Raw genomic sequence first — 16,503 nt, forward strand, 5'->3', positions numbered from 1 at the left:
GTATACTGCAATGATCAGACTTGTTGGGTAAAGCAGCCTCACTGAACATCATCTCTCGCTGTCCCACAAACCTGACTGTAAAAACAGCCTTCAGTTACGTACAGAATACATCATCTCATTTCAAATCAGATGCGTTTGATCACAGCAGACGTGAGACCCTAAGGACCCAAATCCAAACTCACTCCTCACACTGGATCCTCAAGTTTGTGTCGTCACATCAAAAAGCAACCTTTGTTCACAGACCGTGGTTGAATTATACAACAAAGAGCCACCACTCTGCCTTAATCTTCACACTTTGACTGAATAAAACGAGACGTTCGTGGATGTGGATGGTGTGGATGTCCACGGCAGGCAGATCCAGACGCACATATGTCTGTCATCACAAATATATGAGTCACAAGGTTCACTGTGGAATGACTGATGAATATTTGGACTCACCACAACAGAGGTGTCCACAAGTGACAGTGCAATGAAGCGACACTACCCCATAACCCCATATTAGCAAATGAAATGTGTGTGGAAACTAAGGCGGCGCCAATGACAATGAGATTCCACATTTTTTTTTCATCATGATTCAATTGTTATGGAGGTGCATTGACTGCGATTACTTGAGTAGTAGTAGAAGAAAGGTGAGCAAAAATTCAAAGAATATTGCGCCACAAGTTCAGCTGTGTCTCACATTGATTCCTGTTGAAATCCAGCCGAGGTCAGCGACAGCCGAATCCCAGGAGTCCAGGATAAAGGGCAGAGAATCAAATATTAATATATACACCAGCAAGATATGAGCCAGAAGCAGCAGAAATAAACAACCTTCTCTCTGTCACTTGGCAGCCGGCACAGGGTGGCATCGCTCAGCCGCGTCACCCCAGACCCATCGCTGCTTCATTTGCTAAATCAGATACGCAAGTGAAGTGATGTCTCCGGGTTTGAAGTGTTACGGTATTTGGCAGCCAAATATTCTGAAGGTTTCTAACTAGCTCTTTAAAATGCGTCTACAGCACCGCTGACTGGACTTTTGCCCAAACTGTTTCATTTCACTTTCCTCTGCACTCTATTAACACAGCCGGCAGATTCTTAGCCTGGAAACTGATTTACCTGCCGATAAATCGGACGCCATATGGACGGGATTAAGGGCTGGCACGGAGTTTACAGACCTGCTCCATGGTGTCAGGTCAGCACCGCCGTTTGGATTACATCCCACTTGGGCCATTATTCTCCAATTTCTTTGTCCCATTTAGAGAATCGAGTCAGGATTAAATAGGGGCTCGATCTGCGTGCAGGAATTCATTTGAGATAAAAACTGTAACTTGGAGGGGTTTTTTTTGGTTATTATTTTGGGAAGGTCAGTGGCTCAACAAGTGTAAATGTTGCTGCGATTACTGTCAGTTGAGGTGAGGTGTCAGGTGAACTATACATTTTATACAGGATTTTAAAAAGGTGTGTCGACCACTGCAGCAAGCAGCTCGCAACATCTGAACCCATCATTGCCACAATGTTCCTAAATGCCATTTGGCATCATGGTGAGTGTATTGAAGCCTCTTGGAGGGACATTGTGTTTGACTTTTCAACAAAGAGTGCATCCATCCTGAAAAGAACTCTTCGAAGAGACGTGCCGTCCGCTTCTCTGCTGCCATCTACTGGACAATGTGGGTACTGCGGTGTATGCGCTTGCGCGGGAGAACCTAAATATTAATGACGAGCATGTCACTGTAAGTAAAAAAAAAAACACTCACATGTGTAGAAAAGGCATATATTTACAGTACATTTGACACAACATGAATGACTGTAGTTTTATAGCTTGTTATTCAGCAGTACAACTAAACATCACTTGTTGGATTTATTCACTGTGGAAATTGTTCCACAAATAAAAGGTATTTACAAACTACTAATCCATTTCAAGAGCTGCCAAGCAGTGACTCTGTACATCGGACCGTTGTAGCGTTATAACTCAGGCATGTCCAAAAATTTGACCCAGAAATGACTCATTGAGACTTTACTATCAAACATGGTTAGTAGAGGAGAAATGTGTCTCAATATCAGCAGATCGACTTTATTTTGTGGATTTAAATTCACTCAGAATAGCCTTATTAACTTTAAAGCAGGGAAGCGCATTCCAAGGACAGTAGTGATGAATGTCCCTTTGTATAAGACAACACAAGTCTCTCTTAAGCTTGGATGTCTATGCTTTGGAGCAAATCCAAAACCTACCACACCACAATCCTCTGGAGGACCGGGTGAGAAAGACTTCTTCCCTGACCACATTAGACGTATATTTTTGGCACATAATATACGTCTGTTTACACGAGCCACTGTTGTAGATAGTGCAGTTCTTTTCTGGATCAGTATGGTTTGAAAACATTTAGAAACAACCTCCGATGCTGTGTTCATGGTGTCTTCAGTGGGTTATTAAGCACTGAATATTAACCCTGACAGCTTTTACCATTGGGTAGTTCATCAGACTTTACATGTATTTATTGGAATCAGCTTCAACCTGCAGAGTGCTCAGAAACCACCTTTGAGTAAGAGACAAGAGCCATGACATCCTGCCAGCACTCAAGTCCACTGCAATATTGAAACTGATGGTTTCCTCGGGCCATTTATTGCACGACACACTGAGCTTCAGTCACCAGCAATGACACCTGCTAATTTGGGAGATGGGTTTATTTTCTTTCCTTGCATCCTCATACAATCATATACTCAGGTGCATTTAAGTGCATTTAATACCCAGACAGAAGAGAGTGACAGATCAAAACAAACAGAGGGGGAAAAAAACAATAGAAAATATACAGAAGATTGGTTAACAAGGAAGAGAATATATAATATTTATTCAAAAAGAATAAATATGCAGCATGAAACACACCGCAGTCAAAGTCTTTTTCAAAATACGGCAGCCTTTTTAAAGCTGGCTTCCAAGGAGGAAATAGATAACTCTCAGTGAATATTAGATTAAAATTGTGTCATAAAAACAGTTTACTACAATAAAACAAAGACAGTTACAAATAAAACAAGATAAACTCAAGGCAAAGCAACACACAGGTAACAGAGTAGAGATGAAACCCAAACTCCAGCAGACCTCGTGTGTTGTGTTAACGCAGAACAGCACAACTCTTTACAGGTCTGAAAGTAAAGTTCAGCTCACAAGATAAATCCTTCATCTTATCCGTAAAACTCATATCTCAGGGACAGCAGACGTCCTGTCCTAATGCTCCCTAGCATTGTTCAGTACCATGCTGCATGAACACCTTTTAATGAGCAAGACAAATAGACAGTCGAACAAGGTAAATCCAAGTGATACACTTAACAAGGGACCATTGAGCACTTGGGTGGTTGCACACTTCTGATCACATGACCTCTGTGTACGTCACACACAGAGATGTTCCGGACAGATAGTGTGGCGTATTTACAGGCAGTTAGCAGCAGTCTGTGCCAAAGGTGTCGGTAAAACACAGGGCGAGGTGGTTAGATAAGGTGCGTGGTGGATCGACTGAAGGTGTGGTACTTCCTTTCAAACATAGAATTCAGGTTGACCATGGAAGGGGAGTGCCGGGCCTGGAAGAGAGGTGGGACAGGATAAAGATTAAAGGGGTTCATGATGAGTCGGGGGGCGGGTGGGGAAACAAACGGCTGACCCACGTGTTTATTAGAAGAGTAAGAAGCAGAAATATGACCACTCAATATAACCAAAGCTTCGAGGCTCTAAAAATTGAAATGATTTCCAAACTCAAACTTTTTCATGTCAGAATAGTTCCCAGCCTGTCCAACACTTCATCCTCCATTTGGTTCTACAAATCACCACATTAGAGAAAAGTGAGCCGTGTTTCCAAACCAGGTGACGGTCCATGTGTTTTCAGTCACATCTCATTAAATAGCAGTTTGGAAGAAGATGTCAGAACTCAGGAAGGTGTTTGGATGCTTCAATTAGTTCAAGTTAATGGAGACTTTGCGGGCGCCGCCACATACGTTAGAGTGTGCGAGGAAAAAGTGTAAGTACCACAAGCCACCGAGTGAACAGTTTCACCATCTCCCCCAGTCAGAACCAGTGACACACAGAGGTAACTCCAAATAATCCCTGAAAATCTCTCATCCCAATTGCCATGCCAAATTTCAACAGATAATCCATTCAATGTAGCCATCAGCTTTCAAGGGATTGATTTGGGGTGTACACGTGAAGGTCCATAGTTGAGTCAAGGTAACGGAAGGGTTGCTCACATTAGACTCCTTTGGTCAATTAAAGCAGAGTCTCCTTACGAGGACTGGAGGACACCGTCTTGCGTGGGTCCAAAGTGATGCTGCTTTTGACCCCAGCAGATAGAGAGGCCTTCGGTGGGAAGCGCGTGGGAGGCAAGTATCGGGTGACATGCTGGGCAGATTTCGAGCAGCTCTGAGTTGAGACTTGAGCGCCCTGAGTACCGGTGGGTACGTGGCGGGTGGTGGAGGTGGACTTGAGGGGGGTGGAGGGCCGTGAATGAGGTTTTGTAGTGGGCAGAGTAAGAGTGGACTCTGGATCCTTGGAGTCAGAGTCCTGTCTGTCAGAGCAAATGTTGCGGTTTGGGCCTGGGCTGCACGGATTATATACGCAAACAGGCACCCTGGCTCTGACGGGAGGGAGGTCCAGTGAGTTGGAGCGCTGCACCACCGCACCGCTCTTGGCAGAGTCACTCAAACTAAACGTGGAGGTGGAACGAGACATCTACAATAGATAAACATGGAGAGGGCATTTACATGGCAATCACCAGCAAAACCATTGAAACTGAACAAGCAGGCAATAAACATCACAATGGAAACACATTAAATGTGTCAATCCCAGATTGACATTGCAGACTATTGTGAGGTAAGTGTTTCAGGATTGATTATATGTATGACATGAATCATTCAAAAGCAGCTACAGCCTGACGCCACTCAGCTGCACGGCATAATTGTTGCTTCTCGCTTTCACAATCCCTTCCTGCTGTCAGAGATTAGAAAAATCACTGCATGTGTGAACAAAATGAAACTGCATACTGATGTGCTGATGGAGACCCTACTCTGCGAGAAAAAAACTACTTTCACAGGAACAAAATGAATCAACAGGAGGAACTTGAAGAACTAAAAAAGGGCATACCAATTGCTCTTATAGCTATTTAGACTGGACAAACCGTGTGAGTTCTCCATTGACCATATGTTTCACCAGGATAAAGGAGCCCCTGCTAGAATGCAGACAGGTTGAAGGTTATACTGAGTACTTCCCCAGTTTTTCTGTATTTACTGGACATACTGAAGTAGCCTTCGGGGGGGAAAAGACAAAATGACCTGTTGAGTTTATTCCTAAAAACAGTTTACAGCCGACTTATCTGCAGTGAACACCAAACTGGGGCCTGAGTAGCCCTTCATTGTTTGGGTTCACTCTCATCAGTCATTCACAATGTAATACATTGTGACACAACACTTTTAGCACAGTCAGCAAAAATAACCATGTTTTTTCAAATAAATTAGGTAAACAGAAAAGGAGGAAAACAACATGTAAGACGTCTTGAACACTGGGAGTTTAATCCTCTTCGTCACAAGTGAAAATGACTCACCGCCAGTGTGGAGCTGCTGCCAAGATGATTTTCACATCCAAGTCTCTGGCTTTTCTCATCTGGAGTACTATTGGCCATGAAGGCTCTCTGGATCACACGTTTCGGGGTTTTGCTGAATGAAAATGCCCTGGTCACCTAAAACACACAAAAACGCACCCGTCACATTGGCCCTGTGTTTTACGGTGTACATCCAGACAAACAACTATAATGTCCATTTCCTTTTTAGTTTAACAATCTGCAAGAAAAGCGCTCAGAGAGCGCAGACCCCCGCCAAGTCGTCTATTTATATATTGAGATTTGTGTGATGTTTGCTGACGCTATAGTTGATCTGAAGTGAGAGTAAGGCTGAGTTGGAGGAGAAGCTGGAGAGATGGTCGTAAGAGGTGGACAGAAGAGGACTGAAGGTGCTTAGAACCAAGAGAAAACACACATGAATGAGAGAGAGGCAGGAGGGACAGTGAAGATGCAGGGAATAGTTACTCAAGACAGATGAGTTCAAATATTTGGCATCAATCATAAACAGCATAACAGAAGAGGAGGTGAGTACTAGCCAAGTGGAACGGGTGGAGTTGACTGTCATGTGTGATATGTGACATCACAGCAGCAGCTACAGAAACAAGGAAGCTCTATTCAACAGTAGTGAGACCTGTTGCATGGGTTAGCGACAGTGACAGGAAGCAGAGTTATACGAGGGAGAGCTGAAGGTGCTCATGTTTTTAATGGGAGCAACAAGGATGGACAAGATTAGAAAACGGCGCATGTTGAAAGGTTTGGAGACAAAGCTAAGGAGGCCAGACTGAAGTGGTTCGGACACGTGGAGATGGGAGACAGGGGACATGTTCGACGAGGGATGTTCCAAATTAAGGTACCAGGCTAAAGAAGAAGAGGAAGACAACCAATTTGTGTCATGTATGTGATAAAGGAGGACATGAGAGGATATTTAGGCTTCAGTTTAAAATTAACTAAAAACCGGAGACATGAGACTGATAGTTTCAAAAGGACAGTCAAGGAAAAAGGGGAAAAGGAATGTATTTTTTGGGTGTAAATCAAATACACTGCACTAAACTTTTGTGAAGGACATGTTCCACAACAGCGGTTTAGCTGAACAAAACCTGACCTTCTTGGAAGTCTTCTTGATGGCTCTGGAGGCTTTGCTCAGTGTGCTGTCCATATCCTTCGTGCTGACCTGTAATGTGTCTGGGTCTGTGCACTGAATTAGATTCTCCTGGAAAAGAAAACAGCAAAACATGTTGGCAATCACAATGCCATGCTGAACTGCTGACAAAAGCATGAGAAAGAACGACGCCACTCACCGAGTCAGCTCTACAGATGGTGTTGGCTACATGGCGGCAAAGAGTGCGAAGCCACACACTTTTAACCGTTTCCTCTCCAGCGAGTTGGAAGCTGAACAACAAGTTTTCTTGTTCAGTTGGAGGGTGAACAACCAGGGCAAACGCATTCACACATTCTAGAGTAAAAAGAACCGAAGAGCGATTAGAAATGCATGAAGACATTCACTTGAGGATAAAATGAAAAACATTTCAACTTCAAATGCTAAGGCTCATATTTTTCGATTCGGAAGATACAATAGCAAATGCAGGAACTTGAAAAAACTCAATTTGTGTCTCTTAGCAAATACAGCTCGAGGAGCCAAGAGACGCGTTGTAGCTTAACTACAGTATAATGTGTCTTCCGGAGAAGGTCTCATCATTTCTTTTTAAACAAGATAAATCCCTCAGCACTGACGCCGTTTATAAATAATTTATTCAGCCTAATATTCTTTACAAGGTTTGTCGTGAATCATAACATAACTTTAAGCCCATAAGAGCCATCATAACTCTGATGCACTTATTTTGGGTTCTACTGTTGCGATGGGATGGGATACGTTAGCTTGTTTACACTTTTTTAACCAGACAGAAGTTAGGGGGTTCTGAAATAAAAATGTTTATGAATTAAACATTTTAAATCACATTTCAAAAAACTCAATCCAAATCCCCAATGAGATCTGAAATATTGTAGAACACATTATAATACACAGTTACACATAAATAAACATTGGGTTGGCAATTGTTGTTTTGAAATATAATTTTCAGCTACAGCATTATTTACTACATTACACAGCTTTTACTGCAGTTTGACGTTGCACCGAAGATGTTAAGTTAAATATTGCATGTTATCCTCCATTATACGTCAGAGCCCTAACTGGACTCTAGGGGTTCTTTGAAGGTGCGACAGCCTCAAGCAAAATAGTGACGGTTCCGCAGGTCTTACCTTCAGTGTCCTGGAGGTCAAGCACTTTTCGAATTTGAGACAATGGCATCAGTGCAATGTGTTTGAGCGGGGGTGGTGGTCTGGTCTGTCCCATGGGACTTTTAAATGTGTTTATAACCTTGTGTCGTTTCCTGGCAATCTGCAAGTGCACACAAAGACAAATACACAAATTTGAATGAATTTTTTTAGGTTTGAATTATCATGACACAATTTAAGGTTTGAATTAAAAACGTATAAAAATATCTGCATGTACATGAAATAATTACTCATTGCTGATGTGTGTGTTGCACAATAAACTTACAATAACAATGCATGGTGAGCTGAAACTAATGGGAATAACAGCAGCTGCAGTCTCAGTTTAACTTTGTGACTTGTTCCATTCTTATTTTCACTGGCTCTATGCATGTCCTCGTTTTCACCCAAAGGTGTACAATGAAAATAGGTGAACCTGAAATCTGACACTTAGCTTGATCCTCATCACCTAACAATTATTGGAATATACAATGATTTAAAGTTTGGGTGGCTTGTATCGTCACCTCAAGGCAGTCATTGAAAAGGAACAGTGTCACATGTTCTCCACGGTCACATGGCTGGTCTCCCAGAGCAGTTGTTTCTACCCGGTAGACAAGACTTCGGTGAGAAGACAACAAGTTTGCCTAAAACAAAAAGACGTGAAATTTTGTGAACTTTAACTGTACAGTAAATGTCAAGCAATTAACAGAGCAACAGAAAGAAAGCAACGTAGACAGATGCATAATGACAAAGTCTGACATGTTTCTGATGATTTAAACTTGACTGTCAAGTCGAAAATAGACACATACTTTAGCAAGAAACTTCAATGCAAAAAAAAAGCATGTTCCATGTTGAACAAGAACATCGTTCCTACTCACAGGACAACCATCAACTTCGTAAACAACATCGAAGATCTGCTTCTGTCCCTCAGTTTTTCTCTTGTCCTCATTGATGTGACTGTGGGAAACAGTTCATCACATTTCAAGTGATCAAAACAAAATTCATTGTTTTTAACCATGCCATTAGTGATTCACAAAAACATAAGGAAACCATTGTGGTGTAGCAACACCAACATACCAAATGCTAATTACTATTGACAGACAAATGACTCGACACAAACTTACGTCATCACTTCCTTCAGAGACTCAATGGCTTTCTCCAATGTTTTCTTGTCTGGGTTGTCATCTAATGTGTGCTTCTTTATGTCTGCAGAAAAACACAAAAATCACAGTGGATATATGACACAATGCTAAATTGTACTTGGAAAAAATAGAATAAAGCAAATAATATTAGAGCTCAGCTTCTGACAGAAAATCATTGTCAAAGCAAATGGTAGGCTCAGTAAAAAAAACGGTTGCACAGTGAACAGAGATGAATGAATGATGAATGAACACTATTGATGACAACTTTGAGAAAACACTGTCCACTTTCTAAGAATTTTACCAAGCTAAAACACATTCAGAAAAAAAGAATACGTTTTCATTACAGTTTAAGGGTGAGTTGTTAGGACGTGATCCTCACAAATAAATTAATGTTGTAAATGGGAAAAGTGATACATAAGCATCATTTCACAGGATATTACGGTTATGCAACAGAACTATGCCAAAAAAAGATAATAGAGCCAGTTAAATTTCACTTTCTTGGCCAGCTGCTCATAACACTGCAAATACGTTCAACAAACTTGTCTGCATCTCACCATTCAGAAGGAGAGCCACACTGGGCAATCTCTGAACAGGCCTGATGAGAAGCTCCACTAGGGTCTGTCTTCCACACTCTGGCTTTGCCTGGTTAATCTGTAGAAAGTGGAAATGTAAATGGATTAAACAAATCTCCCAACATAGTTTCTCATACCATAACACTTTTAACACACATTTCACTATTCACATTTTTGAAGATTAAAATGTGAATTTTCTGTCCATATTTCTCACTCATTCCAAAAAACCAGGTCATACCTTCAGAAAAGCATGGAAGCGAGGCTTCAGTCTCTCACAACGAACAATGGTTTCCTTACTCATTTCAAAAAAGTTGACAAATGGCGGGTAGGCCTTCACCAGCTCTTTCGACTGAAGGGATAAATGAATAAACACCCGTCAGCAGAATGACACAGGTTCCAGTCATAATGTGATGGGGTACATACATATTTTAGGATGACGCCTCCTATGCTCTTGTCTTCAGACCAATTCGACAACAGCTCTTCAAGGTCACTCTAGAGGAGAAATATAATTTCAGCCATGGGTCGACTCGTACATCTGACCGTTAAAGCAATGGTTACAAGCAGATCGTGCTCTGTCATACCTTAATTCTAGTGTGGACGTCGTAAATGTCAGGGATGCTGCCAAATATTGTTTTCATTTCTTCCTGGGCCAGAATGGGTCCACCCACCTGCCCTTCTTTTTCCAGGGGGAGCTTAAATAGCTGTAAAAGCAACAGGATGTATTTGTCATAAACCTCGGATGCTGTTCATATCAGATTAATAGTAAATTGAATTGTAACGAATCATCACTTCAGAAAAAAAAGAGCTTAAAAGGAGTCATCATTAGAATAACTGACGCAAACTTTACTAGGCTTAGTGTGTGATCATTTTTGAACAATTGAGTTGTTCTGATAAAAGAAAGAGACACGTACCTGAAGAATAGTGCCCAAAATGTCAACATAGTTTCTCTCAGTCTGATAGAGCTCCTTGGAGACCTGCCACCTGGCAGACTGCTTTGTTGGAAGAGGAGTTGAACTCTTGGAAGGCTTCAGACTCTCTGGATGGAAGAAAGTGAATGATGAACACAGGGCTAGTGGGCTCAACAAAGCTGCAGTGGATACTTCACGAACACCATTCAGAAAACTTTAAATCCACACCAAGGTATTTAAAGATGAAGATGAGATGAATTTGATGACCATCGGGGCACAGTTTGAATAAATATTTAATGGGTTTCCACTTCTTAACTTGGACGGTGGGCTAGGCAGGGCCACTGCTAGTGAGCTTAAAGGTCATAAGTAAATCCTGCTTATCTTGATTTGGTCACTCCTGTTCAGTTCTTGTAGGAAATTAAATGAAAATGCAGTCAATATTTAAAGGAAATGACAGGTGCTCTTGATACCCAAGCTGAAAAACAATATAAATGTCGACTCCTTAAATTGTAACAGTGGGGAAAACACTTTAAGGCTTTAATGTGATGGGATAGACAAATTCTTTGACTTTGATAATGGTGCACATGTACCTTTGCATGTTTCTGGAGTGTTTGAGATGTCCAATAGTGATCCCATAGAGAGTGAATGCTCAGCTGAAGGCCGTTTACGTGGTGGAGGGAAAGGAGAGATTTCACTTTCTTTGGTGAGCTGAGCCAGAGTTTCCTTCAGTCGTCGACGCTTGCGGTTACTGTTGGGCGTGGTGAGGGAGAGCAGAGACACTGCTTTCTTCATGGCAGGACTGTCATTCTGAAAAACAGTGGGATGTTTTAGAACTAGCTAGTCTATCCTCACACAGCATCAAAGTCCATTGTGGTAAGCTCACCTTCTCGTAGAGATACATCGACTCCCCAGCTCGTGCGTCCATTTGGATGCTTCCCCAAAACCACTGCAAACCAAATGCACGATGGGATTTAAAATGATGGAAAATACTTATGACACCTTAAATGAGCATAATTCTATTTGCTTTCTTTACAGATTAAATGAATATTTATGATCTACTAATCAAATAATATATAAACTGCATGGCTGTATGAAATGAGATTTACCTCTTGCTTGACCACATAGACCTTTTTGGAGGTTGTCGGTGGAAGCTCTGTCACAGAGTTTTCCTCCACTACCATGTGAGTGCATCTCTCGTCCACAGCTTCCACATAATTCCCACCTGGTTTTAAAAAAATGACATCATTATCTATAAATTAAGAACAGCTTTTTGCTTTCCCAGAATTTGCAGATGTTAGTTTCACATATTGATTTCTTAAAACACGTTGGGAGAGTTATATGTCTGTGTGCTGAACCACACACATATCTTCTGCATCATCCCAAGACAGGTGATGGGGAAAAAAATTTGAGACGTTGCCTTTCTCTTCTTAAATATATTACAACACAAAAGCAACACTGCTTTTTGTTTGGTAACAAACATTGTCTACATTCATTTAGCCATCAGCTACAGAACTGATCAAAGTACTTGGTCCTGACCATGTGCAATAGTTCTCTCCTCCATATTGGCTTTCTCTTCCTCAGAAAAGCCCCAGAAACTTAAGATGCAGTCCTGGAATGGAGGGACTTTGAACTGTGTTCGGAACTCCTCGTCTGCAGCATGAAACATCCTGAGCACATGGAAGTGACAATGATGGTAATCCACAAAGCTGAGAGTCAGTCACTGCTAACTAAACTGGAATAATACTTACACATCATCTCTTCGCTCCCAGGCCTTAAATATCCACGATGGAGTGAGGATGGGCGTACCCATGCACACTGCAAGCTAAAAGAACCCCACGATATACAAAACATTAGTGAATGAGTTACTGTTTTAATGAGCATCAATTCAAATACCTGGCCAGTGAAAATATAATTTTACTGAACAAAAGATTTCAACTGGTGCTAAAAAGAAGGTACAAAAAGACATAATCAAAGATATCTGAAATACAGTAGAAGCAATTAGGTGTGAAACCAAAGGTAATAAATGTGTAGACACAAACCCTGTATTTCTCTCCATGTGTGGAGTAGGCGATAAGATGAGTGACCTTGGTGCTGAAGTCCTTCCGGATGATGCCTCCCATGTGGTGCACAAGGTTCACCATGTTTTTCTGCATGCACAAAATTATTATATGAATTAAAGAAATGTTCAGGCAAAAAACAGGGTGGGTTGGCATTCTGCAAAGTATTGGGATCCTACATTCCCCAATTCAATCGGTTCATCACCCAGCCACTAGGGTGCTTTGCACATGATTCAGGTTTAATGGAGGGAAGCTAGACAAGACCCAACACCCCCAACTGCTGACAGAACCTAGGGGACTTTTGTAGTCACTGGAGCTCAGAGTCTAACTGTCCAACACTGCAGTCCACAACATCCTCAAGAAAGTCACTGCTGACAGCCCCTCAGATATAAGAATCCATAATCTGTAGCTGCCAAATAATGAATTTATTGTGAGTCCATTGTAACTCAGAACACATGTAGACTAAAAGATGACTCCATCAAGTGGGCCTAGGATGCATGCACACGCTGAACATCAGCCCAGAGAAGAGCTTTTTTGTTTATACAGGAGTGTCGTGTTTGACACGACTCCACTGTATATGCACAAATAAGTTAGTGTGTCATTTTTCTGTTCAGATATTTGATGGCTCAACATGCGGGGTACCATGCCACATATCTTTTTTAGCAAATTCACTGATCATATTCTATGGAACATAAATCTGTCCATTTGATAAAGTTGAGACATTTTAAATTTAACCGAAATAAAATAAGCCCATAACAATCGAAAATGTATTTCCTCATTAAATGGTATTACAATAACTTTCAATAGTTAACTTTGGCTGAAAATACTTGACATGTGAAACATTCTTTTGTTATCGTTTGTCAAGTTCATCGACAGTTCATTGCTTTCTAATGTAGATGCACAATAAACACTCCACCATACCTGCATCACCTAGAGGGGTTTAAATGGAATTTCAAATATCATGTTAACACACATCATTCCTTAATTTCATGGTCAACACAGAATTGTGCACATAAATTATTATTTTTTAATTAAACTCACCATTTCCTCCTTATTCCGAAAACCGGTGAAGCATAGTGACAAGTTCCACATTGTTGTTGAGTACAGTGGACGACAGGAAAATGGAAGTGGCTGTTAAGACATCATTTTAATAAATTGATTAAACTGGTACATATAACTTGGCAAAGCATGCTATCTTCATAGCGGGAATTCTATTTTACAATGAAAAAAATAATAATAAAAAATTGCGATGGCTAAAACTGATTGATTGATTGATTACAATACATGTAAAATAAAATGGTTGAATGAATGGTTGCATACCTCCTCTTTGAGTGCAGAACTCAGCACAACAGGAGGACCAACAATACGGTTCTCATGCTTATAGAGATAGTTGTAGTCAGGAGTGTCGAAGTCTGCCAGTACAAACACTGTCTCGAAGTCAGTGTTTTCCTCATCTCGAAACTCCTCCACATTGTTTGACATGATGCAGGGAGTGTTGATGTCCTAAATAAAAAACGAAGTAGTGAATGACAATATAATCGGTCACATTTTGTGTAAAATGACTGACGCCATCATAAGCAGAGCAGAGGGAACAAACAGCAGCGGTTTACTGATTTTAGTGGGATTAATTAAGAGACAATAAAACGAGAATCAGCAGAAATCAATTAGTAAACCACAGTAATGTGACATAGATATTGATCACCCGTAGATCAGATCACCATTAGTGTCTCACACAATTCAGAAAGGGGAGCAGGTGCCAATAATTCCATCCATACAGTTCTTTCCCAAAGGCAGAGTGAGGGGTTACAGAAGCCACATAGAAGCACATGTTACTGTACCATATTGACTATAGATTTAATCATTGTTTTGTCCTCTGAACCCGCCTCGCTTCCTCTTATCTTTACCACTGGGACCTCCATTACGTTAATGGCCTGGAAACCAACAAGTGTCAAAATGATTTCAAAAACTGACATTTGAAGCAGAAACGGGGGGTTATCAGACACAAAAAGAAATCATATCCATCATTTTTTTCGAATCTTGTTTACTCCCTGAAAGGATCTGGTAGCGTGCAAATCTGTGTTCTGTATCTCGATTCAACAAGTCATTAAACATCACAAAATAGCATGCTGGTTTATGACACAGTGATATGTGAAGTGTACAGGAATAATGTACCTGCAGGGCCTTGACCAGTTTTTCATTCTTACAAGCTCTTCCCATCAAGACAACTCTTGCCTCCACCTTAGGGAACAGAGCTAAAAAGAGGAGGAACAAAAACAATTCAGACACAAAGTCAAAGAAAGAAAATTATATTTGTTGCAGTCATATTTCTTTTTAAACCATTTGGGGTATTATGACAGATTTTAGGATATATGTTATTAATTCTGAGGAATATAGACTGAGACTTTATTGTCATTGCACAAAACATATCACTGTATTATGGCAACGAAATTTCGGTCTGAGGCTTCAGGTTTCCAAAAACTGTATGTCCAAAATAAATAAATATCAAATAAATAAAAATAAATGAAGAATAATATAAGATAATAATAATAAGAACCATCTGCTGGATGGCAGGAGGGAGGACAGTGTATACTGGGGATGAGTAGAGTCCGAGATGAAAAAAAATAAAAAGAATATAAACACCCTAACAGCATTTCAGATAACAAATTGACTGCCTAATATCACATTTGTTGAAAAAGTGGTTAAAATTGTGACCATAAACGCATTATGGCAATCATCTTAATGCTCTACCAAATTGGCATTATTTTTTTTAAATTTCAGATAAGCGAATAAAACTTGCACAGCTGTACTCAACTGACAAAAAAATCGAGGTCAGCCTAATCAAGTTAAACATAAGATCAGAAAACACTAAACACAGGAATTATTTTCTTGCGATGATACAGTATAAACAAGGCAATACAAGTAAAAACCAAAATACAAGTATAACTATATTAACATAAAATGATGTAGGATCACAACGTTGCAGTATCAGTACGTGAGCTAAGAATAAATAAAGCACAACAGTGTTAAAATCTTCACCTTGCCAAATTTACTGACCTTCTCTGTCGTCAGAGGTCATGTCCATGAGTATATGGTCCTTGGTGGTCTCGCACAATCTGGAGTCGTAGACAGAAGTGTCCACCAGTATACTTCGGGCAGTCCCTAAAGTCAGTATGCTGCTGTCTGCCATGGTGGAGAGGTGCCTCTTCTGGTGTGCAAGCAGAACAGAGACCGGTCGGTGCATGTTGGTATACTTTGTTTACGTTACAGGCAAAAAGAAACCTATGAAAACAAATTAAAGGAGCCGCGACGCCGAAACGTGTCCTTTAACAGCAAAGTGAAGCACGGTCTTTATGACGTCAAACATGATATTGCGAATGACTTACCGAGTGTCTGGTGTCTACCACTTAGAGGAAGGTAAAAAGAGTGTTGACCAAAAGACAAAAAAGTCACGACACATAAACTAACAAATGAGCTCTTCGGTACACAGGGCTAGCTTAGCTAAGCTAGCAACATGCACACGACGATCAACCATAAAAACGATTAAAAGCGTGCTACAATCGGGTGAATTTAACTCCAAGTCTTCCGTCGATTCATGCTGTATTCGAGAAGTTAAATTAATCCAAGCCTCGCAAATGACCCGGCTTCGGTTGTTGACAGCCTAGAAGCACAGAATGTACGTCTGCTAGCGGATCTCAATTCAAAATGTGCGACCAACAGGAGAACTGCGTCCTGATTGGTCATAGATGACGTAAAACCCGTCTCTTCCGCCAAAACGTCCTGCGGATTGGTCCGTTCATACCAATCGCGCAGGGAAGAAAAGACTGTTTGTTGTTGGCGAGAGTGGACCATTTCTGCTGAGGTGAGGCGAGGAGAGGTTTCAGGGTCCTCCAATAAATCTAACACCATTTTCAAATTCAATAACTATGTGTTTGGCAACTCGCAATTTCTTTCGTCTCTTTTAAATATATTTAAATCATGTGTTA

The 16,503-nt window shown here is 40.8% G+C and overlaps 1 protein-coding gene across 4 annotated transcripts; it reads right to left on the reverse strand.

The window, feature by feature from the left end:
- Nucleotides 1-2,465: 2,465 nt before the first annotated feature.
- ect2 (epithelial cell transforming 2) lies at nucleotides 2,466-16,235 on the reverse strand. Of its 4 annotated transcripts, XM_053854366.1 has the most exons (26): nucleotides 15,904-16,235; nucleotides 15,575-15,725; nucleotides 14,693-14,772; nucleotides 14,359-14,451; nucleotides 13,841-14,023; nucleotides 13,562-13,651; nucleotides 12,503-12,610; nucleotides 12,212-12,285; nucleotides 12,000-12,130; nucleotides 11,570-11,685; nucleotides 11,347-11,409; nucleotides 11,054-11,270; nucleotides 10,467-10,591; nucleotides 10,137-10,256; nucleotides 9,979-10,047; nucleotides 9,794-9,904; nucleotides 9,538-9,634; nucleotides 8,966-9,047; nucleotides 8,720-8,798; nucleotides 8,366-8,485; nucleotides 7,830-7,968; nucleotides 6,872-7,026; nucleotides 6,676-6,783; nucleotides 5,559-5,693; nucleotides 4,210-4,690; nucleotides 2,466-3,549 (listed from the first exon to the last, which is right to left on the reverse strand). In XM_053854366.1, exons 2-25 carry the CDS (start codon nucleotides 15,705-15,707, stop codon nucleotides 4,229-4,231), a joined length of 3,090 nt encoding a protein of 1,029 aa, XP_053710341.1. In that variant the 5' UTR covers nucleotides 15,708-15,725; nucleotides 15,904-16,235; the 3' UTR covers nucleotides 2,466-3,549; nucleotides 4,210-4,228. The 4 variants fall into 4 exon arrangements, with proteins under 4 accessions (XP_053710341.1, XP_053710342.1, XP_053710343.1 ...); XM_053854367.1 differs by lacking the exon at nucleotides 14,359-14,451 and having other exon boundaries at nucleotides 2,479-3,549; nucleotides 15,904-16,234; XM_053854368.1 differs by lacking the exon at nucleotides 4,210-4,690 and having other exon boundaries at nucleotides 2,513-3,549; nucleotides 15,904-16,232.
- Nucleotides 16,236-16,503: the final 268 nt, after the last annotated feature.

This window comes from Synchiropus splendidus, chromosome 1 (assembly GCF_027744825.2).
Source record: "Synchiropus splendidus isolate RoL2022-P1 chromosome 1, RoL_Sspl_1.0, whole genome shotgun sequence".
In the NCBI taxonomy this organism is placed as follows: Eukaryota; Metazoa; Chordata; class Actinopteri; order Syngnathiformes; family Callionymidae; genus Synchiropus; species Synchiropus splendidus.